Source organism: Rhamphochromis sp. 'chilingali' (genome assembly GCF_963969265.1).
Source record: "Rhamphochromis sp. 'chilingali' genome assembly, chromosome: 22".
Classification (NCBI taxonomy): domain Eukaryota; kingdom Metazoa; phylum Chordata; class Actinopteri; order Cichliformes; family Cichlidae; genus Rhamphochromis; species Rhamphochromis sp. 'chilingali'.
The window spans coordinates 15,610,600-15,632,164 of record NC_137950.1 but is presented as its reverse complement, the minus strand read 5'-3'; the positions used below and the strand labels follow the sequence as shown (position 1 = coordinate 15,632,164).

Genomic DNA, 21,565 nt, shown 5'->3' with positions numbered 1-21,565 from the left:
AAAAAATCAAGAAAGCAAAAGATGGATGTCAGGTGGTTAAAAAAAACAGTCATGAAACTTAGACACCATATTTCAACACACTTACAAAAACAACAACAAAAAAGAAGCATTTTATTTTCTTGTGCTTGATACTATATCAGCAACACAATGGCAGGTTCACTCACCGCAGGTGGTATTTTGTCTCCAAGGGTAGATTCGAACATTAGCAGACTGACAGGCTCTAACATATGTTTCAAGAGCCCTGCAAAGGAGGTCATGACCTCGATTTCCTGCCACACACACGTCAAACACACAGTCGTTGAAATATGGTGCACGGTCCACCTTATCATGGCAGAAACTGAAGGGGCCATCAGCTGCCTGGATCACCTCACATTGATCTCTAGCGGGCTGTTCATTGGGACATCTCGGACATGATGAGCCGCATCCATCACTGCAGGTGTAGTTTCCTGGGACCTTCCAGGCTCTCCCAAACTCATCTGGAGATGCGACTGTTATTCCAGATGGGGTGTAGAAGTCATCATTTGAATTTCCATTGAAGTTTCCACAAAGTCCACATGTTTTTCCCCTTTTGATGAGAACAGTAAGATAAAACAGATTCATTGGTTTTACTGTGGGGAGGATTATCAATCTTATGGGACACCCCAAAAGACCATTCTGAGCCAAATAAAATCCTGTACATTCGAATTATGTTATAAAAGTGTGGTAGTGCACAACTATGAACACTTTTAAAGGTGTGAGTGTGTGAGTAATTGCAACACCAGCTGATTTTGAGCGAAGATGAATGGCAGATACCTGTAATTTGGAGGCACAGTGATAGAAACTGTACTCCATCCATCGTATATGACGCTTAAGCCAAAATCAGTGCGGACAATTGTTCGAGATCCACTGGCAAAGATAGATACTCGACTTCCATTCAAGAGAATTGGTACATTCTGTGTTATTCCATTTACCTGGGACATTGGAAGGACAATTTAGGAAAGCCAAAAATATTTAATTTTATTCATATGCCCTTTATCCGTAGTCATATGTCAGCACTAAACAAATGTAATAGCAGCACAATGACCAACAGCACATGGCAATTATTTACCAAGGGTCTCTCACATTTGGTTATTTTTTATTACTGTCCCTACAAGTGTAAGTGATAGCTCATTGTTAAAAATAAATTCAGTGAGGCTCTCTAGTGAAGAAATTGAAGTTTCCAGACTACTTTCTCTTTAACATTCCTTTACAGCAATTTTTTGTTGTCCATTTTCTAACAATACTTTGCAGTTAAGTGGAGGTCTCTCTCATGGTAGGTTCATCTGTAACTGTCTGTGGCTTTAAATTTTGCTTTTTATAATGTAAAATATGAGTAATTGTTCAGAAACAGTTCCGCTCACCTCTACCATACCCCTGTTGTATCTTGACATGTGCACATGATAGCCCCACACATTCACGAAAACTTCTGCTGTGACTGAAACTGGCAACCCATTCAATGCCTCATTCTTAGCTTCCACAGAAAACTGATTCAGCTCATCAGTGGCATTACAAAGGGTCACCAGAACATAGCGACATGTTCCTTGGAAGTCATAAGCCTTACGATCAAAGGTGAAATAGTGAGGGTCTCCAGAGGCAGAGCACGTGCCAGAAGGGTTGGGATGGCAGCCAAACCCGCCCTCCACCACACGGCAGGACTCCTGGGGCCCACAGGAGTTGGGAGTACAGTGGACGTTCCCTGTATTTCCGTTACAGGTACACAAGCTCTGACATTGTTCACCATCCCAGAACTGCTCACCACTTTCGCGATAGCGTCCTTGATGATAGCATCCACAAGATGTTGGTGGAACACACTGGTCACCATTGAGGATAAAACCACTGTTACACTGACAGCCCTCCTGGCACACACTATCACAGGTGAAGGGGAAAGAGAGGCTGGGGCAAGCAGAAGGACAAGAGGTTCCACAGAGTTCATAATGGCTGTTTGATGGGCAGGTTAGTGCTGGAGAAGAACAAACAGGTTAACATATGAAAGCATTTTTAAACATTTGGAGATCGTGGCTAGAATTAATTCAAAAACAGTTGAATGCTTACCACAGCCAGTTGCATTTCTCCATTGTCCTAAGGCAACACCCTTCTGTTGACACATTAGTGCATAATCTCGTAGAACGTCACACAGAGTTGATGCTGGATTGTTAGAGCCCCTCATGATCTCCACACATACATCCACCTGCTGCCTTGGGTCAACCACAGACCAACAGGGTACAAATGGCCCATCTGGTGATCTGAGAATGCCACAGTACTGACTAGAATTAAAATCGGTCCTAGGATCATGACCTCTGCTTTCCACACAGTGAGCAGCCAGAGAGCCAACTCGCCAGCTGTCTCCAAAGTCCTGAGAACTGTTGACCAGGACACCGTTGGGTGTGCGGAAGTCATCATGCGGACGACCATTGTAGTTACCACAGAGTCCACCCAGTGAACCGCTGTAGACACCAGGAGCAGTGACACGGACAAAGTGAGGCCAGACTGTCTGCACAGTTACACCAAAGGAGGTGCGAATGATGACACTGCGCAGGTTGCTGTAGAAAATTTGGATTCCATTGGACCCAGCACTGAAAGGCAGCCTGATCACCTGACCAGCCACCTAAAAGGCATTAAAATAGTCAGTCATAATAATTATAATAACACTTTTAAGTAAAGACCATTTTGTTAATGATGTTTCCATCTGTCATTTCCCAATAAGTCCTAAGCTTGGTACTTATTGTAGAATGTAGTAGATAATATTTTTTTTTACCAAACAACCAGTTTGGAGCTATTATATTAGATCATTTTTATTTGTAACAATTTCCAGATTGACTCTTAGAGCTAACTGGTCTTCCTTAATGCAGCTCCAAAACTCTGCAACAGCCTTTTCTGTCTATCTTACATCCTGACTGTTTTAATTTATTATGCTTTAAAGTGCCAATTGTTTCAAATGCTTCAATATACACCACTATAATCAACATCTGTTGTATTTACTATACTGTCGTACTATAAAAGTGTCATACTATAATGATCATATGGCAGCCTGTGATGTGATGGTCTGTTTAAATGAAGGAGTATATCAGTAGGACAAATTGATAGTTAGTTAAATAACATCATACTAAATTAAAAAGTAAAAGTGAATATAAAATGAATAATTTTGGTACACTATAAAGGAATTCATTCTTATAGGGGAAAAAAGCAACTCAAAGCTAAGTGACAGTATTTAAAGGTAACCTTTCCTATTTCAGATTTTCTGGTGTAATATTCTGCTTACAATGAAAACAACAATGTAGAATAATGTCCGCATAAGTACAGAGTGATCTCTACTTAATGATTCTCTATTATTAGTAGCTTATCTGCTTGTGTCAACTTTTTTTTGTGTCTTTCATTATGACACATTAATCTACAATGACTTTCAATTGTATTTCTGTCATTTACCTGAACTTTGCCGTTTATTTCCATCTCAATTGAGACCTGTGTCCCCTCTGCCTCAAACTTTAGCACATTGGAAAAGCCTTGCTGGTTTCTTGGCACTTTTTCTGCTGTCACCGTGAAGTTTGGGTGACTGGACAGTCCCATAACTTTGGCAAGTGTCAATTGACACGCCCCAGGATATTGGTATGTCAGTCCATCAAATGTCTGATATGACCCTGGGCCTCTGATCCAGCATGTTTCATAGCTATTTGGTCTGCATCCTCTTTCTCCATCCTCCACCCTGCATGATTCAAATGGCCCACAACCATGAGAGTGGCAAGTCATGGAGCCATAACTGCAGCTACAACGTCTCCCACAGTTTTCATCTAGTATTACAGTTTGTCCAGAGCGGTAGTAACGGCCCTCAAAGCTGCAGCCACACTCGGCATGAGGGACGCAGACCCCACCACTGAGGATGTAGCCTGAATCACAGATGCAGCTTTCTTGCACAGGGAGAGGACAGTTGTGGGTGGAGTTGGGATTGAGACAAGTAGCTGGACATCCTGTGCCTTCAGACTCAAAGTGGCTGTTGGCTGGGCATGGGATTTCTAGAAAGAAGAGGAAAAATTAGATTTTAGCATCTGTGGCATTTTAATAAAATTATATTTTGAAATAATTTTTAAAAAATGTGTTAATATACCACAAAAGCCGGTTCTCCTCCAGCTTTGCAGCCGAATATTATTTTGTTGACACTGACTTGCATACACACTTAAGGCTTGACAGAGAATAGGTTGGTACCCTCCTCCTACACACAGATCATACAGACAACTGTCCGCAAAGGACTGTGGAGGAAGTTGCTGATGGCAAGCAGCAAAAGGTCCAGAACTACTGCTGAGGATACCACAGTGGTCAGTGTTGCTGTACAATGCTGTCTGTTGTGCAGTGCAGCCAGCACAGGCCAGACCTCCACACTGTGCCTCACAACCAGGCTCATCATCCCCTGATGCTCTCCAGCTGTTAGCAAAAACCACATCAGAGCTCACAAGCTGGCCCTGGCGTGTGCGAAAGTCATCTTGAGGTTGATTGTTGAAGTTTCCACAAAGACCGCATGTTGTATTCTGATAAGTGTAGGTCAAGCTGATCTGGACATAATGATTTGTGTCATAAGACACCACTAAACCAAAGTCAGTGCTGACGACCACAGAAAAACCTGACTCATAAACCTGCACGGTGCCATTGCTAAGGGAGAATGGAGTGGATGCAAAGTTCCCATTAACCTGTAAAAACACCAGCATACAGAAAGAGTAAAACACACATGTCACAAACACATATCACCGTAAGTTTAAACTTGATTCTTATTCCATACCTTTGCCTGACCACGACGTCCTTTGACAAGCTCAATTGTGTCATTGTAGACATGCACTTTTACCAGTCGTGTCCAAGAGACTTGAGTACTGCCTCTGTGCTCATTTTTGCCTTCTACTCTGTAGTAGGGCAGTCCACTATTACATTGCTCAGACAGAACATAGGTGCAAGTGCCCTGAAAGTGGAACACTCGGTTATCAAAGGTGTAGTAATGGGGATCACCACTTATGGTGCAAGTGCGTCTCTGCACTGTCTGGCAAGAAAACTGGAAGGAAGTTTGCTGGCAGATCTGTGAAAAGGAGCACGGCTGGTTGCGGCACTGCAGGCCTGCTGAGGTGCATGTGCACTTCTGTGCACAGGTCCTGTCACTCCAGAAGGAATCACCAAGCTGCACTGGTAAACCTTTGAAACAATAGAAAAATGAATACTTTACATTTTTTTACTTCAACTTGAAGAGATTCTTACTACTCAAACAGTGTTCATTTTTAAATTTTAGGATTCATTTTTGTTTATTGTTTTCACAGAGTGAAGATCAAAAAATGAAGGGCTAGAGAGGGGGATTGTCATTTAATATAATAACATTCTTCTCATAGAATTCTCGTAGAATTTTGATCAGCTGGCTATGATGATTGTTCTCTAGCTCAGATCTTACTGTTGAAAGTACAGCCTCTTGATCCATGGTCTGTCCTGAAGGCCCAGCGACCGGGCACATGGACATTGCTGCTGAGACGGAAATTTGAGAACTGTCCTGTTGCGTTTCCTGAGAATGATCCAGGGATGGAAAAATGGTGAACAGAATTGACTGTGTCATATCCAGCCTGAAAATGACATGTCACACTGTTAAAAATAATTGCATGGTTATTTTGTATTTACATATCCCTGCATTTAACTTAAAGTAAGAGATGGCCACAAAAACTAAAAATATATGTTTTTACTATATTATATTTTAAATGGTACCAACCTGTATAGAATATGCTGTGTAGGCTATTTGCCCATAGTTCATCAACACAAATGAGTACTGGCCACCCGATATCAGGACAGCTTGGACTGTTGTTTGCTGAAAAAAAGCAACTTCTTGTTTTTAAAGTATATATATTCATAGGCATTATAACCCTATGCTTCATATTGATTGCATAATTTAGTAAGAGGTGACTTACTGTTCCACTCGTTGGAAAATAGGCAACCTGATACCAAGTTGCAACAAAGACCCAGTTTGCATTAAAATTGAGTCCTGGAAAGTATTGATTAATGTCTTGTGTAGCTTGCTGGAGAACACTGCCGCTGGTGTATTGGTTGTAGTAGATCTGACCATTTCCTCTGTTGTCTAAATCTGTCCAGAATGGAGCGATGATGTCTCTGGATCTATACATTGGAAACAGTTGCGGGGTGAAGCTAGACCATGATGCATCAAAGGTCAGATGCCCATTGTGGTTTACCTAGAAAATAAAAACATTCTTGTAAGTCAAAACCAGTATAAATTAGGTATCAACTGTAGGCACTTCAGACACAGGTGTTGATCACTTGTTATTAAAATGGTGGATCTGATATCACTGTGTTGGTCTTGTTCCTGCATCATCATAGTAATTATGGTCCAGGATCAATATTACAACTGACCAGTCACGTTGTTGTAATATTATGTCTTTGTAAGGAAATGTAAGGATGTGTATGTAATGTAAGGAAAAACATTTTAATAAATACATTGTCAGGGTTAAGTTTGCTGTTGGCCAAATTTATGTTACTTGCTGATTTGCTAGTGATAGTTTTTAATAGCATTAGCCAGATTCTTGACTAATGCGAACTCAATTTGCAGACATGCTCATGATCAGTTGCGATGTTGGCCCTGGACGAGCATTATTATGATGATATAGGAACAGCACCAACACAGGGATATCAAATTGTACCATTCAAACCTATACTATACCTGTAGCGTAGTATAAATAAATAGAGGAAACAATAATCACTCACTGACGGGGTAATGAGCCAGATTCACAAAGATGAACAAAATACTTTTGACTCATTAAAAACATTAAATCTCAAAATATAAGTTGATATTTAAGTACTCTATACCTAGTTTGCAACTATGAAGATAATGTTAGCTTTGTGCTTGCCATTCCTCATATTTTAGGGGTGCAACGATACACAAAATTCACGGTACGGTTCGATATTTTTTCGATCCAAAAAAAAATGTTCATGCCTTTTTAATTTGTCATTTATTAAAATTATAAATATATATTTTAACTTAAAAGTACAGTTTTTAAATTTAATGTTGCTGAAACAACAAAGTAATAAAAATTAATAAATCTATCTGATCGAGAAATCACTCATCTTTGGAAAAGAGTTTATTACAGAGAAATGGCTCTTTCCAAAATAAAAGCTATACTATACGCTTCTTCTGGGCTATATTCTCAGCAGCATATTAAACATATCAGGTCCCCATAAGGAGAATCATGTGCTAACAGCTGTCTAAATGACTTGGGTAAAGTTTGTAGCATGCGTGCTTGTTGTTTTTGTCTGCTTCCACTTGTCTTTGCACTAGGATGATGTCGGCGTAAATGTGCAGTCATATTCGTTGTGTTCCCACTAGTGCTGTCAGCGTTAATCTCGTTGAAATGACGTTAACGCCACAACACAGCAAATCTCTGTTAACGAGCTACCGCAGATCGCTCCGTGCGTGGGGCTGGACGGCCAACACGTTAACGAGCTAACTGCGCTAACGCACTAGTTCCCACCAATGTAACTGAGCATTGCGTGGCACATCCAACATACTGTTTTACTTTAGTCCATGACACGCTTACCTTCAGGGTCATACGTCACATGAAAACCAAAATAGTTCCAAACGCCAGATCTGAATGAGAGTGGGGGAGGTTCAATTTGCCATGTTGCAAGGAGAGCTTAACTTCTGTCTCGCCAGCTTGCACTGCGCTCAGTGAATCTGCGTTCGACTACTCCGCCTAGGCTGCACTATCGAGCGCAGATCCACTGAGCGCTCAACACAGACAGCATCGTCAGAAGGAAAGTTGATAAAATAAATTTAAAATTTTGTATTGTTCGATACATATGCCTACCGAACCGAAAGCACTGTATCGAACGGTTCAATATCGATACGAGTATTGTTGCACCCCTATCATATTTATACTAGTTTAGTTAGCTGGAGATAAAATACCATTGCTCGTTTTCTGACTCATCCATATTCCAGTATAAGAGATTGCTTACTGTTAAAATGCTTTAGTTCAATGCCCAGAACAAACATGAGCTAATTTGGCAAAAACTGGAATTTTACTTATTAGTGACACAGTGCAAATTGTTTGAGCTGATTTTGCCCATAGATTGCATGTAAAAGATAAATGGCCACACTGCAAAGCTTTAGCGGATAGTTCTGACCACTACTATCTATGTGTTATAAACCAGCTGATGATAAAGGGGTCTATCTGAGAAAGTAGATCCACCCTAAAATAAACATTACAGATCTGCATTAGGATCTGCTTGTGCCCAGGTGAAGTAAATTTCATCATTAGCTGGTGATCGCAAAGTTCTATGCAGAAGACCAATACCCTGTCAATTTTTTTGTGACCGCATGAACTCATCAATGTAAACACAATGGTTCACTTAACCAACTTTGAATGTCTCCTACAGACAGAATTCAAAGACGTGTACCAGAAATAATGTCTAATTTTTATCTAGAGAATACTAGGAGTTTTCTTTCTTTCTTTTGTTTAACCTTTATTACAACTTTTTGGGGCGGAAGTTTTATTTTTTTTGCCTGTCCCGTTTGGTTCTTTAGACATCAAAATTTTTGTCTGAAGGCCAACAAAGATACCCTACAGATTTACTTTACCAAGTGGATCATCACGGCCTTACCATAGTGGTCCATTTGATCCATCTTTGTTGTTGTTATTTATTTATTTTATTATATTTTTAGTTGTTAAAGATGGGACAGACATGGCTGGGGGATAGGAAAGGGAGGAAGGAAAAGAAAAAAGCTAGGCCTCCTTCCCAGAGAGGTGGAGTCTAAGTCCCGACCTGACATAGAGACACAGACGTACAGGCACACACAGACACAAACATGCATTCCCTCCCTCATGCACACGTACCAATACTCAGCACTCACCTAACGTGAAGACAAACACTAATGGACACTGTACACACAATCACAACCCCCAACCATACTCTATATCCCAGGTCCAGGTGCCCTCGCCCCACAGGGGGAAGCCGCACCATCTTGCACTGCAGTCATGTATAATTAACTGTATGCAACAACAAACTCTGACAGCACTTTAATAGTGTCTTTAATAGTGACTAAGAATCACTAACAATTTGGTAACCTATTGTGATTCATAAAGTAAGCTTTTGGTGGAAAGGAATGACACCCTGCATTAACTTGCTACCTGATGTGGGGATATGCAGAGGTGGCAGAAATACCAAACAGTGTTTGGTCTCCACACGTGGCAAAAGCTGAAAGATGTTCAAAGAGTGACCTGATGCACACATATGTATATATGCACACATTAACATGTGGGACTCTTACTAAATAGCTGCCTTTGTCAAACTATGTGAGTTGTCCCCTGGTGGTCACTAGAAAAAACATATATTTAAGGAACATATTGCGAGCATTGACTTCACTTTCAGACCCAAAAGCTACATCCAGCCATCTTTTTTTGCAGTCTACGATAAATCATCACTGCTGTACAGCTACATTTTCCTTGTAAGTAATTATTGGTCCTACATTCCACCACACAGAAGCATTCAACTATTTTTATGTATTTTGGTACTGGATGAAAATGACAAGTCGGCAAGTAATTTTGAAATTGAACATACATTATTACTTTCATAACAGCGAATTTTCTTTTCTTTTTCTTTTTCTTTTCATTTTCTTTTTTAAGCATGTACAATTCAGCTCTGTGGTTGTAACTGATTTGCAAACCGGAGAATGAACATTTTATACATCTGCATTTAAAATGCAGATGTATAAAACAAAGATGTTTGAGTTTTCCAAAACATATTTTACTTACATAAATCTGATTATATGACTGTCCAAAAAACAGGAAAGCACGCTGTAGGACAATAAGAGGAGAACTTCCATCGTCTGAACGAGCACTTGTTGTTCCAGATATCGGATAGAGGGTACCTTAAAAGAGTAAAAAGGGGATTTGCCCCATTATGCTGCAGTTTAAACACTGTATCCTACAGATACAGTGTCTTAATAAATACAACCCCAATTTCAAAAAAGTTACTGTCAAAAAGGTAACTAAAAACACATTGAAGTTATTTGCAAAACTCAGAAACTTCAATGTATTTGAAATTAAACACACAAACAGTTTGAACTTAGAACTGTACCATTAAAAAAATATATTGGTTCATTTCAAATTTGATAGCAGCAACAAATCTTATAAAAGCTGTGATTCTAAAAAGGAAAACATGAAGGAACACTTTGCAAATCGTTGTTTAGATTCCAATTCCATTACTTTATTTTGGAATTGGGGTTGTACAGCATGAAGAACCAGAATAAATCCTTTTGAAAGCATTTTGGCCTGTCATAGCAGGAAGAGTAAATCAGAACACAAAAACAGAACACTATAGAACTAAAAAACAACAGCCAACAAGGAGGTGGTGGCCTCAGACTGAATTCAGATCTGATTATTCTAAAAAGCCACCTGATGAGATAACTCTTATATTAAAATCATGTGCAGCTAAAATTTTGATGCCAGAGGAAAAAGTTTGGATTACTGTTAGTGTTTTCTGTTCACTTCTTTTTACATGCTTGTCTAGTGGCAGCTATATAATATAAATATAATGTAATATAGTTGATACTAATAATAAGTAAAGACACTATATGTGTCTAATACACAAGATTCCCTCTAAAGGTGCTTATTGTTGGAATCAACAATGCAATAAGCTCACTTAAGTTATAATTTAAAGAAGTATATTAACTCACCTGATGTCACAGGACCTGCTACAACAGACAGATAAATAAATACATAGATACATAAATACATATATACATTTGAAAGAATTACATTTAAGGCTACTCAATATTGTAAGTATGCACTCAGTAACTTAAGTTTTAATTAAAGAAGTATGTTGACTCACCTGGTGTCACACCTGTGATAAAAATATAAATGAATACAAACATACAAGTTCACATACATAAATCATGAGTTTAAAGCTACTTAATTAGGAAACAGTGATTATAGTAGTTGTCAAAGTAGTCTTTGTTGTTATCGACTGGTATAATCTCAAACTATTATCGATTAACTATTTATATTATTTGATAGTAGATAGATCTCCAAGAGAATGTTAATAAATTATAGAGAGGTGATCAAAGCTTTCACTTACTTGTTGTCTGAGGACTCACATGGCCTATCACAATAAGCACGTGTTTGAATACAAATCTGAGAATCCTCACATCGTTAATCAATACAACAACAATAAATCATTAGGCTGATTTTATTTAATACTCACCTATAATCACCAAAAGCAGCAAAAACAATAGGGTTTGACCCGCCATAACTCAAACTCAAACCTGCAGAATGAATATACATAAATAAAAAAGTGGGTATGCAACATGTATATGTACATAATTTGTTAAGTAGCCTATAGGGCAGAAGATGTTTTGAAGTTTAAATGTTGATGTGCACTGAAATACTCTCAGCTAATAATATAGGCATTACTGTGCGATATTAGTGAAATCTAAACATATCTTTATAAATTTCAGCATACACATAATATAATAGCACATAATAATAATATAAAACAATCCCAGAGAAGTCTGAAAATAATTTTAGTTTAACCTCCTAACACCCGAACTCTTCCATGGTGTGCATTTTTAATTTCTCTTTGATATTTGGGCATATTGGGGCCAGATGAATGTAAAAACAAAGAATTACCAGATTTATTTTTTTTTACCTTATTTTTGTTTTCAAGAAAAATAAGAGCCACATATGAGGATATTCGTTTAAAATTTTGATAGAACAGTAGCAGTATAATGTCCTCATAAGTGGATATCAGGCCCATGTAGAGCAAAATTGAGTATTTTGGTCTAAATAACCCAAAATGTGATGTCCACATATGTGGACGCCAGGTCCTAGAAGGTTAACCGAAATAACTTAATTACCTTGCCACGTCTTCTTTGGCTCATATACATCTCATGTGAAGCAACAGGACTCCCTGCAGCACTGCTTTTGTACTGCCAGCACTGGCAGAGTTCCAGTAAATGTTCTTTGTCTTACCTCTAATGTGCACGAGACACTCACAAAGAACATTGTTTCCTCATAGCAATGAATCATACTTTTAAACATTCATTATAATAATCTCGAGTTATTGTGCACATTAAAAAAGAAGAAAAGGAGATGTAATAATGTAATAAAGGCCTGAGTAAGGAATTGTGGGACAGTATTTGTTTCAGATAGGCTATTCTTAGACAATTCAAATCTATATCGTTTAATCTGTCAAGTAAAAAAAAAATAAATGCAAACAAAACAAAAAAAAGTTCTGTTTTTTCTTTTTGTTACTTTTTTTTATTGGTGTCAGTAACAAGTTGCGCTTCAAATCCCATCTGGAGGTCATGCAACACAGAGTACCTGTATAAAAAAGCCCAAAGCCGACTGTACTTCCTCAGGAGGCTGAGGTCTTTTAACATCTGCAGGAAGCTCCTGAGGATGTTTTACCAGTCGGTGGTTGCTGGAGTACTTTTCTATGCTGTGGTGTGCTGGGGGAGCAGCACAGCAAAGAAGGACTCATCCAGGCTGGAGAAACTGATCAGGAAGGCTAGCTCTGTGGTCGGCATGAAGCTGGACACTCTGGTGACAGTGGCAGAGAAAAGGACATTAAAGAAACTGATGGACATTATGGACAATGCCAGGCATCCTCTGCACACGGCCATTAACAACCAGAAGAGTCTGTTCAGTGACAGGTTGCTTCTCCCAAAGACAAGAACTAACAGACTTAAAAACTCCTTTGTCCCACACGCCATCAGACTGTTTAACTCCTCTCTGGAGGGGAGAGGGAGGGGAAACAGGAGGACAAAGGAGGGAACAACTAAGCTGTAGTGCCTCTTCACCTCACTGTGCAATACCTTTTGTGCAATACTTTTGTAAATAGTCAACAGTGCAATAGACCTCAATACTTGAAATGTGCAATTCACTTGTATTTTTATTTTTATTCCTATTTATTCTATTTATCCCCTTCGTATATTTTATTTATATTGTCTCTGTATTTATATATATGTGTGTGTGTATAACTCTGTAACTTCTGTCGGTGCTATGCTTTTTTGGAAATCGAATTTCCCAGAGGAACCCACCCGAGGGATTAATAAAGTTCTATCTTATCTTATCTCTTATCTTAAAACTATTGCAGAGACTGGTCTACATAGTTTTGGTTTTGTTTTCTTGGTTTTAAAATACCACATCTTCTATGGGAAATCTGATTTCAACACAATGTCCGAGAACAAAAAAAAAACAACAAAACAAAACAACATCAGTCATGCAGAACAGAAAAAAAACCAGAAAGGTGTGCCTAACCATAGCACATACGTCTATGTCAAAGTTGTTAACTAAAACTAAACTAAAACTAGATATGAGCAAACATTTAGTTAACTAAAATAAAAACAAACACTAGACTCCAAAATGTTTGCAAAATAACTGAAATAATACATGGAGCTGAAAACTAACTAAAACAAAAAAAAAAAATATAGAGGAAGTTGTATTATTTGTTACTTTTGTAAAAATTCTATCAAAAGGCTTTCATTGACATGTTTATCGAGACTCTGAATGTCACTACTATCAAAAGGTTCTGTATTTGCATTGTAACATTTTCCTAAATGTTGCCTATGACATATACCATACATACAGTAATCATTAAAAAGACTAAAACTGATGCCGACAGTAATAACACCTAAAATTAAACATTTTCATACAATAAACGAGTATGTAACCTGACTTAAAAAAAATTTCAAAACAGAATTAAAATAAAAACTAATTAGAATATACAAAATTAGAATACCTCTGACCTATGTACATGTAGTTCAGTATTTCCTTTTTCCTCTTTATGAAAGTGTATAACCGACCACTTTTATAACTAATCCCTTTACGGTTTTTTGTTTGTCTTTTTTTATTTTGTTTAAGTTACTGAGTTTATTTAGAATCCTAGAGTGGGTCATAACTCTTAATGCACAAAATTTTAATTACCTGATGCACTTACAGTTTTTTCTGACTGCTTAAGCACATTTTTTGTAACTATTGGCTAATTTTGCAAAACTCTTCACACAAATAAGAAAACCTGTCACCCAATAATCAAAACATTGTAGTTCTCTTGCAAAAGCAAACACAGCTAGATTAACTCCTCACACCTTCGTAAAAATGGTGTTTCCGTATCAAACAGTACACACAAGCCATCATCTACTAAGCACACAATGCGCCAACTGCACACTGATGGTATGAATACAAAACACATCTGGCTTTTGCTTTCTCTGTGCACAAGGTAGGCTATGTCAGTTTGAGCTCATACTTCTGTCATAGATCCATAAGCATAGAGGGATCCAAACTTCAAGTACTGGTGTTTATTCAAACACATCAAAACAAACACAAGTGTTTATTTCCAAGTATAGGATTATTTGCAATCGCCATAATGACTATATGGGTTACTTGGTCTGCAGTGAACATGCTTCCTCTGCCCCCAGCATCTGGTCATCTAGCAATTCTGTAAAGTAACAATTTCAGTATTTTTACATCAATGGTATTGGTGTGTTTCTCATTGGCATATGGCAGTGCTACAAATCTTTGTGCAAAGTGACTGTACTAACCGATTCTCATTTCAAGTCCTTATGGTACTTGCTACAGTGTAGCGGCTCGAGTTAGGCTGGACCCGTTGGCCAGCTTCCCTCAGGGTCATTCCACGGTTGATTACATGGTCCACTATTGTAGCTCTGATGTCATCAGCAATTCTATTTCTTACTCTTCCTACCCTTCCTCTCCCCCCTCCTCATCTTCCTCTCCCCCCTCCTCGTCTTCCTCTTGCTCCTCCTTGTCCTTGTCGTCCTCTTCATCCTACTTCTTCACCTCCACATCCTCTTCCTCGGCCTCCTCTACTTCTCACTCTTTCTGCTCCCTCCATTGTACTCCGCACACACAGCTTACCTGTATTATAGTGCTTAGGCTGATTGCAAAGTGAACTAATTATCTAAAAAAGTTTTCACATGTGAAAGTGTGCCAGACAGTTGGCAAATTAGTGTTAATGATAGCCATACATGTGTATACTTTTGCTAGGAGTGTGTTGGAAATTTGGTAATTGAGTGTTGTGCAGTGAATTGTGCCTGCAGTTTTGCAAAGTGTGTGTTACAAAATTGCAAACTGAGTGCAAAGCAGTTTTTGTGCTTTTAGTTTTGCAAACTCAGTGAGTGGTTTTGCTATAAGTCTGAATAGTTTTAGAGATTGTGCTACAGGAATCACAGTTAGGGTTTAAGCATTCAGAAAAAACTGTAAATAATCAGGCCCCATCTTATCTTAATGACCTTATAGCACCATATCACCCCATTAGAGCAATTCGCTCTCGCACTGCAGGCTTACTTGTTGTTCCTAGGGTATTTAAGAGTAGAATGAGAGGCAGAGCCTTCAATTTTCAGGGCCCTCTTCTATGGAACCAGCTTAGAAGACACCCTCTCTACCTTTAAAATTATGAACTTTCCTTTTTGCTAAAGCATATGGTTATGGTTAGATCAGAGGACCCTGAATCCTCCCTTAGCTACACTGCAATAGATGTAGGTTGCTGGGGGATTCTCATGAGTGTTTTTTCTTCAGTCCCCTTTTTCACTCACTAATGTGTTTATACACCTCTCTGTATTTAATTATTTGTTATTTTTCATTTCTGGCTGTCTTCTACAGCATTTCTTTACTCCTGTTTTCCTTCTCTCACCCCAACCGGTCGCAGCAGATAGCCGTCCCTCCCTGAGCCTGGTTCTGCTAAAAGCGAGTTTTTCCTTCCCACTCATAGGGAGTCCGTATGATTGTTGGGGTTTTCTGTTTTCTTTGTATTATTGTAGGGTCTTTACCTTACAATATAAAGCGCCTTGAGGCAACTGTTGTTGTGATTTGTTGCTATATAAATAAAACTGAATTGAATTGTTCCAGGAGCCCACTTCTCATCCGTGTGTCCCAATCCTCAACACTTGACGCAGACCTTGTTAATCTGGTCGACATCCAAGCTGGTATGGCTGGTATGGCTTCAGCTATCTTTCTCTTACTTCATATTTTGAGGTATGCCAACAAATCTGCAGCAACTGTGCGATGCTGTCACATAATCTCTGGGTAATGTTTCCAGCATCTTGAAGAATTAAGGTAGTTCTGAAGGCAAAAGGGGGTCCAACCTGGTAGTAGCAGGGTGTAACTCTGAAGCTCTCCTTTTATCTCCTTGAAGTACAGAAAGGGGAAACCCTGCATTATAAGATGAATATTAATTATAGTTTACTGAGGGCAGTGCTGTGTCTGCCTTGTAGAGGCAGGGCTCTGCTGTAATATCACCTTTTGTCAGCTTCACGTTGTGCCTGAATATCTTCTGCAGCCTTCTTCTGGCCCTCTACATAGCTATAAAGACTCAATGACTCTCCACCACCTCCTTCATTTCCTGACACTGAGCAGAGAACTCAGAGTCCTTTTCATAGCTTGTCTTTTAGAAAAAATATCTGGTAGAGGGAGCAGTCTGTTTCTCCTGATGTCGAACATGTCCTTATGTTAACAGTCATGCTGTTGGGACAAATGTTCCCTAAGACATTTTCATTAACTGGAAGAGACTGGACTCGAAAGCAGCACTGGTACCGTTCTGATGAGCAGTTTGACATTCAGTTTATTTCAATTACCTGGCATCCACGCTAAGGCAACTAGGTTTGGAAACACAGATTTTTCTCACAGTCGAAATGCAAATTTCAAAAGCAACAGATGGAATCTGTGTTGCATTCTGATGATTGTGCTGACATACATCACACCTGTCTGTTGGCTCACTGCAACACAACAATGTAAAGATTTTTATCCACATACCCACGCAAACATTACAAAGGCTGCTCAGCAGGTGACTGGCAGAAATGTAAAACAAACATGCATACTTACCCAACTTGTTTTGGCCCCATTCCCACTTTCATATTTTCATTTTCATTTTGTAAGAACCCATGTAGCAATGTGCAATGAGGGTTAGTGTATTCATGTATCTAATAGATACAAAATCACTTGAAAGAGAAACCTCCAAAGCAACTCACTCTGTGGGCAGTATTTACTTTTAAGGGAGTAACATTGTATTTTTATATATATTCATTTTCTTATTTGTTGTTCTTAGTGTTTTAGTGCAGTAAAAATCAGATAAGAGTAACATGAAAGTTATTTACCTTGATTACACACACACGGAGGATTGGGAGTGGATAAATACTATTGATGTGTAACAAACTGGACATGAATAACTTAAGCTCATTATATAATATTACACTGCAGTATATTTCTAACTAACTGCAGCTCATTCGCTTTCTCTTGACAATCTTTTCTTTAAAGATATAACTTATATTGGGGTCAACGTAAAAGAAAGACAGAGGTGAAATTTAAAGGGGGGTCGGAGCTGTCAAATCTGACATAGTATTTGAATGCAAACATGTGATATTTAGAATCCACATGTACCAGTATCTTTACCTGAATGCTACCAGTACAAACAAAGGCACTAGACTTTTAAGCATAGTTTTAAAGACAAAAGGTTTTTATGAATGTTTGACCTTATCTGAAGAGGTCAGCGGTCCGAGGTAACATCTTTAAAACTCCCATATATCATTCACTATATGTTGTCAGTACAGCTGCAGTAAGAAACGGTTTTTATTAGCTTTGTATAGCATTATTGTCACTGTGACCTTTAGATGAATCCCCACCAGCCCTTCAACATGGAGACAGCAGCAACTGACTGGTCAGCTGATCTTTGATGTCACCCATTTATTACTGGCCTCAACATTTGGGCAAAAATCTTGTAAGCACTCCCAAACTCCTACTTCAGTGGGGCCCTACAAGGGGATAATCCAAATGTGATTTTTCTTTTTTTTTAATAGAAATAATGGGATTTAAGAAAGAAATCTTTTTGTAAGTATCAGGGACATCCCAACATCACACTCTGCCTCTTGATGTCAGTTTTTATTATGACTTATCTAAGCTTCTAACATCTGATGTAGCTACTGATTGGAAACAGGTGCCTTCATATCGTAGATCCTTACCATTATAATGTCCTTTTGTTTTAAGCATTTTGTCACTGTTAACTTGTTTTCATCTTTATGTTTTTACTAATCCGTCATGAATTTCATCTTGAAAGGTGTTATATAAATTGAATCTTACTTTAGTTTACATCCCTTCTTCTCCAGTCAGCCTCTGTTGATTTAAATCTCAGCAGTGTGCTGTCTTTCTGTCAATTAAAAACTTTCGCTGGTGCAGCCCACCTCTCATTCTTACATCATCCTCATCTCCCATACACGTTTCCACCTTCTTTCACTCCACCACAGTGAGTGTTAGACTCCAGCAGACCTGTCTTACTCCGCTCTGCTTCATCAGAGTCTAGTTGCTAATAGTTTATTGCTCAAACTCTTTGCTTAATTAAATTATGTCCACTTGTTTCAGTGATCTCTCTACTTTTCTTTTACACTCTCCAGTCGCTCCTATTTACTGCAAACTATGTCAGAGGTGCACACACTGCTGCACACCTGCCCAAATTTCAGCCAGTTTGACTGTGGTTAGGGTTCTTTGTCACCATGTTGGATTTTTGGAGCCAGAAGTAACTAAATTCGGACAAGAGGGTGGAGTGCTAACATAAGGGATCTTAGCAAATCTCATTCATAAACTGTACATATGAAGCCCACAGATACATCCAGCAGAACACTCAGTGTGTGCTGCAGTCAAAATTAGATGTCCATCAAAATTCTTCAGAAGGCACAAACATCATAATTAAAGAGGAGCGGCCATGGCCCAATGAATTCAAGTCAACGTGAACTGTCAGAGTTGCCAGTCTTCAATTCAATTCTTCAATGTCAATCAAAGCAGTCGGTCCCTAACTGTCAAGCCTTAGAAGTATAAATAATTGAGGAAAAAAAAGTTCTTGTAAATGTAAATGTTCTTTTTTATGGTGTAAAGTTGGGCATTGTGACGTGGGTTTCAGTAAGAACTGATGTGCATTTGGCGCCACTGCAAGGGAACAGCCCAGGAACTGCAGTTTTTGGCCCTTGTTTGACTAAAATCCATGCATTTATGCATTTATGACCACTGAATTTTTTTTTAAATGCTTATTATGTTTAAGTAAGTTTTTTTTTTTTTTTACTTGTTACTTTTCCTGATGGTTTCAAATATAAATGTAGAAAGAAAAAAAACACTGACACGTCTTCCGAGGAGGAAGCAGAGTCTGGGGATGAGGAGAATGACCCGCCAATTTCCGGGGGCGAGGTCACTGAGGCAGTTAAACAACTCCTTGGTGGCAGAGCCCCTGGTGTTGATGAGGTCCCCCCCGAGTTCCTGAAGGCTCTGGACGTTGTAGGGCTGTCCTGGTTGACACGCCTCTGCAATGTTGCGTGGAGATCAGGGGCAGTACCTGTGGACTGGCAGACCGGGGTGGTGGTCCCCATCTTTAAGAAGGGGGGTGTGTTCCAACTACAGGGGGATCACACTCCTCAGCCTCCCTGGGAAAGTCTATGCCAGGGTGCTGGAAAGGAGAGTTCGTCCGTTAGTCGAACCTCGGATACAGGAGGAACAATGCGGTTTTTGTCCTGGTCGCGGAACACTGGACCAGCTCTTTATCCTCTCCAGGATACTTGAGGGTGTATGGGAGTTTGCCCAACCAGTCTACATGTGTTTTGTGGACTTGGAGAAGGCATTCGACCGTGTCCCTCGGGGTGTCCTGTGGGAGGTGTTGCAGGAGTATGGGGTGTCTGGCCCATTGCTACGGGCCATTCGATCCCTATACAACCGTTGCAAGAGCTTGGTTCGCATTGCCGGCAATAAGTCGGACTCGTTCCCGGTGGGTGATGGGCTCCGCCAGGGCTGCCCTTTGTCTCCGGTTCTGTTCATAATTTTTATGGACAGGATTTCTAGGCGCAGCCAAGTGGCGGAGGGCTTTCGCTTTGGTGGCCTCAGAATCTCATCTCTGATTTTTGCAGATGATGTGGTTCTGTTGGCTTCATCGGGTGAGGGCCTCCAGCTCGCACTGGAACGGTTCGCAGCCGAGTGTGAAGCAGCGGGAATGAGGATCAGCACCTCCAAATCTGAGGCCATGGTTCTCAGCCGGAAAAGGGTGGAGTGCCCACTCCGGGTCGGGGATGAGTTCCTGCCCCAAGTGGAGGAGTTCAAGTATCTCGGGGTCTTGTTCGCGAGTGATGGGAGAAGGGAGCCGGAGATCGACAGACGGATTGGGGCTGCAGCTGCAGTAATGCGGACGCTGCACCGGTCCGTCGTGGTGAAGAGGGAGCTGAGTGTAAAAGCGAGGCTCTCAATTTACCGGTCGATCTACGTCCCTACCCTCACCTATGGCCACGAGCTGTGGGTAGTGACCGAAAGAACGAGATCGCGGATACAAGCGGCAGAAATGAGCTTCCTCCGAAGGGTGGCTGGCCTCTCCCTTAGAGATAGGGTGGCATCTTCCTTAGAGATAGGGTGAGAAGTTCGGCCATCCGGGAGGGGCTCAGAGTAGAGCAGCTGCTGCTCCACATTGAAAGGAGCCAGCTGAGGTGGTTTGGGCATCTGACAAGGATGCTCCCTGGGCGCCTCCTGGGTGAGGTGTTCCAGGCATGTCCCACCGGGAGGAGGCCCCGGGGCAGACCCAGGACACGCTGGAGAGATTATATCTCTCGGCTGGCCTGGGAACGCCTTGGTATTCCCCCGGATAAGCTGGAGGAGGTGGCTGGGGAGAGGGAGGTCTGGGCCTCTTTGCTTAGGCTGCTGCCCCCGCGACCTGGCCCCGGACAAAGCGGATGAAGATGGATGGATGGATGGAAAAAAACAAAACAACTGGTGACAACTGAATGTTGCCTAATGGTGGCATCTGGAGGCCACAGCAGGAAGTGCCCACTAATGAAGACAGGTATGTTAGAAATGGAGCAGATGGCTGTTTGCCTGCTGTTAAAAGCTTGGGGCTATGAATTCAAGGCTTTTCTGACAAGTGGCAGATGACTTTCAGTATAGCTTAAATACACTGATTCTATAATAAAAAACAAAATAATCAGGAAATATGTCGAAGTGGGTGAGTTCCAGGCAAATCGAAAAGTCTTTAAATGCTTCTAGTGGCACCTGAACTCTCGAACAGTAGACTTAGGCCTACTCTGATTAAATTTATCTCATGGACTGCCCAGAAACTCATCTGCACTGTTCTTTCTTATCAGAATTTTAATTACAGGCTGTAAAAAGTTAAAGTTATTTTCTGGTTTGAATTTAAGTTAAATTAACCTATACAAGAGACAATCAGCTAACACAATGTTTACTTTCCTAACAAAAATGACACAAATTCAGCTTACTTTTACTCCATAGTTCTTCACCTGCAGCATCTTCCTTTATCTTTAATATAACTTAAAGGCTATGAAATTGTTGACGTGACTGACAGGAACTGTGAACACATGAGCTGATTTTGGTTATTCTACATGAGAGATTTCTGTGTTTAGATTTAGTTATAGTGCATGTTCCTACACAAAGAAATAAATGTAATTTGTGGTTATTAATGTCGCTCTACTGCAAAGCATCATCCTTGCACTTTATCACACAACCACAAGATGCCAGTATCACATTGTCTTGGATTAGGTTGA

At 40.0% G+C, this 21,565-nt stretch overlaps 1 protein-coding gene across 1 annotated transcript in view; it reads right to left on the bottom strand.

Moving 5' to 3' along the window:
* LOC308391145 (IgGFc-binding protein-like) overlaps window positions 1-6,152 on the bottom strand; it is a gene marked incomplete at both ends in the record, with an annotated part of 133,291 nt that extends 127,139 nt beyond the window's left edge. Inside the window, 10 exon segments of the mRNA XM_080873613.1 lie at window positions 165-565; window positions 793-950; window positions 1,380-1,978; window positions 2,071-2,623; window positions 3,442-4,025; window positions 4,118-4,694; window positions 4,784-5,184; window positions 5,435-5,600; window positions 5,744-5,839; window positions 5,940-6,152. Coding sequence (XP_080729739.1) covers window positions 165-565; window positions 793-950; window positions 1,380-1,978; window positions 2,071-2,623; window positions 3,442-4,025; window positions 4,118-4,694; window positions 4,784-5,184; window positions 5,435-5,600; window positions 5,744-5,839; window positions 5,940-6,152 — 3,748 coding nt within the window.
* Window positions 6,153-21,565: the final 15,413 nt, after the last annotated feature.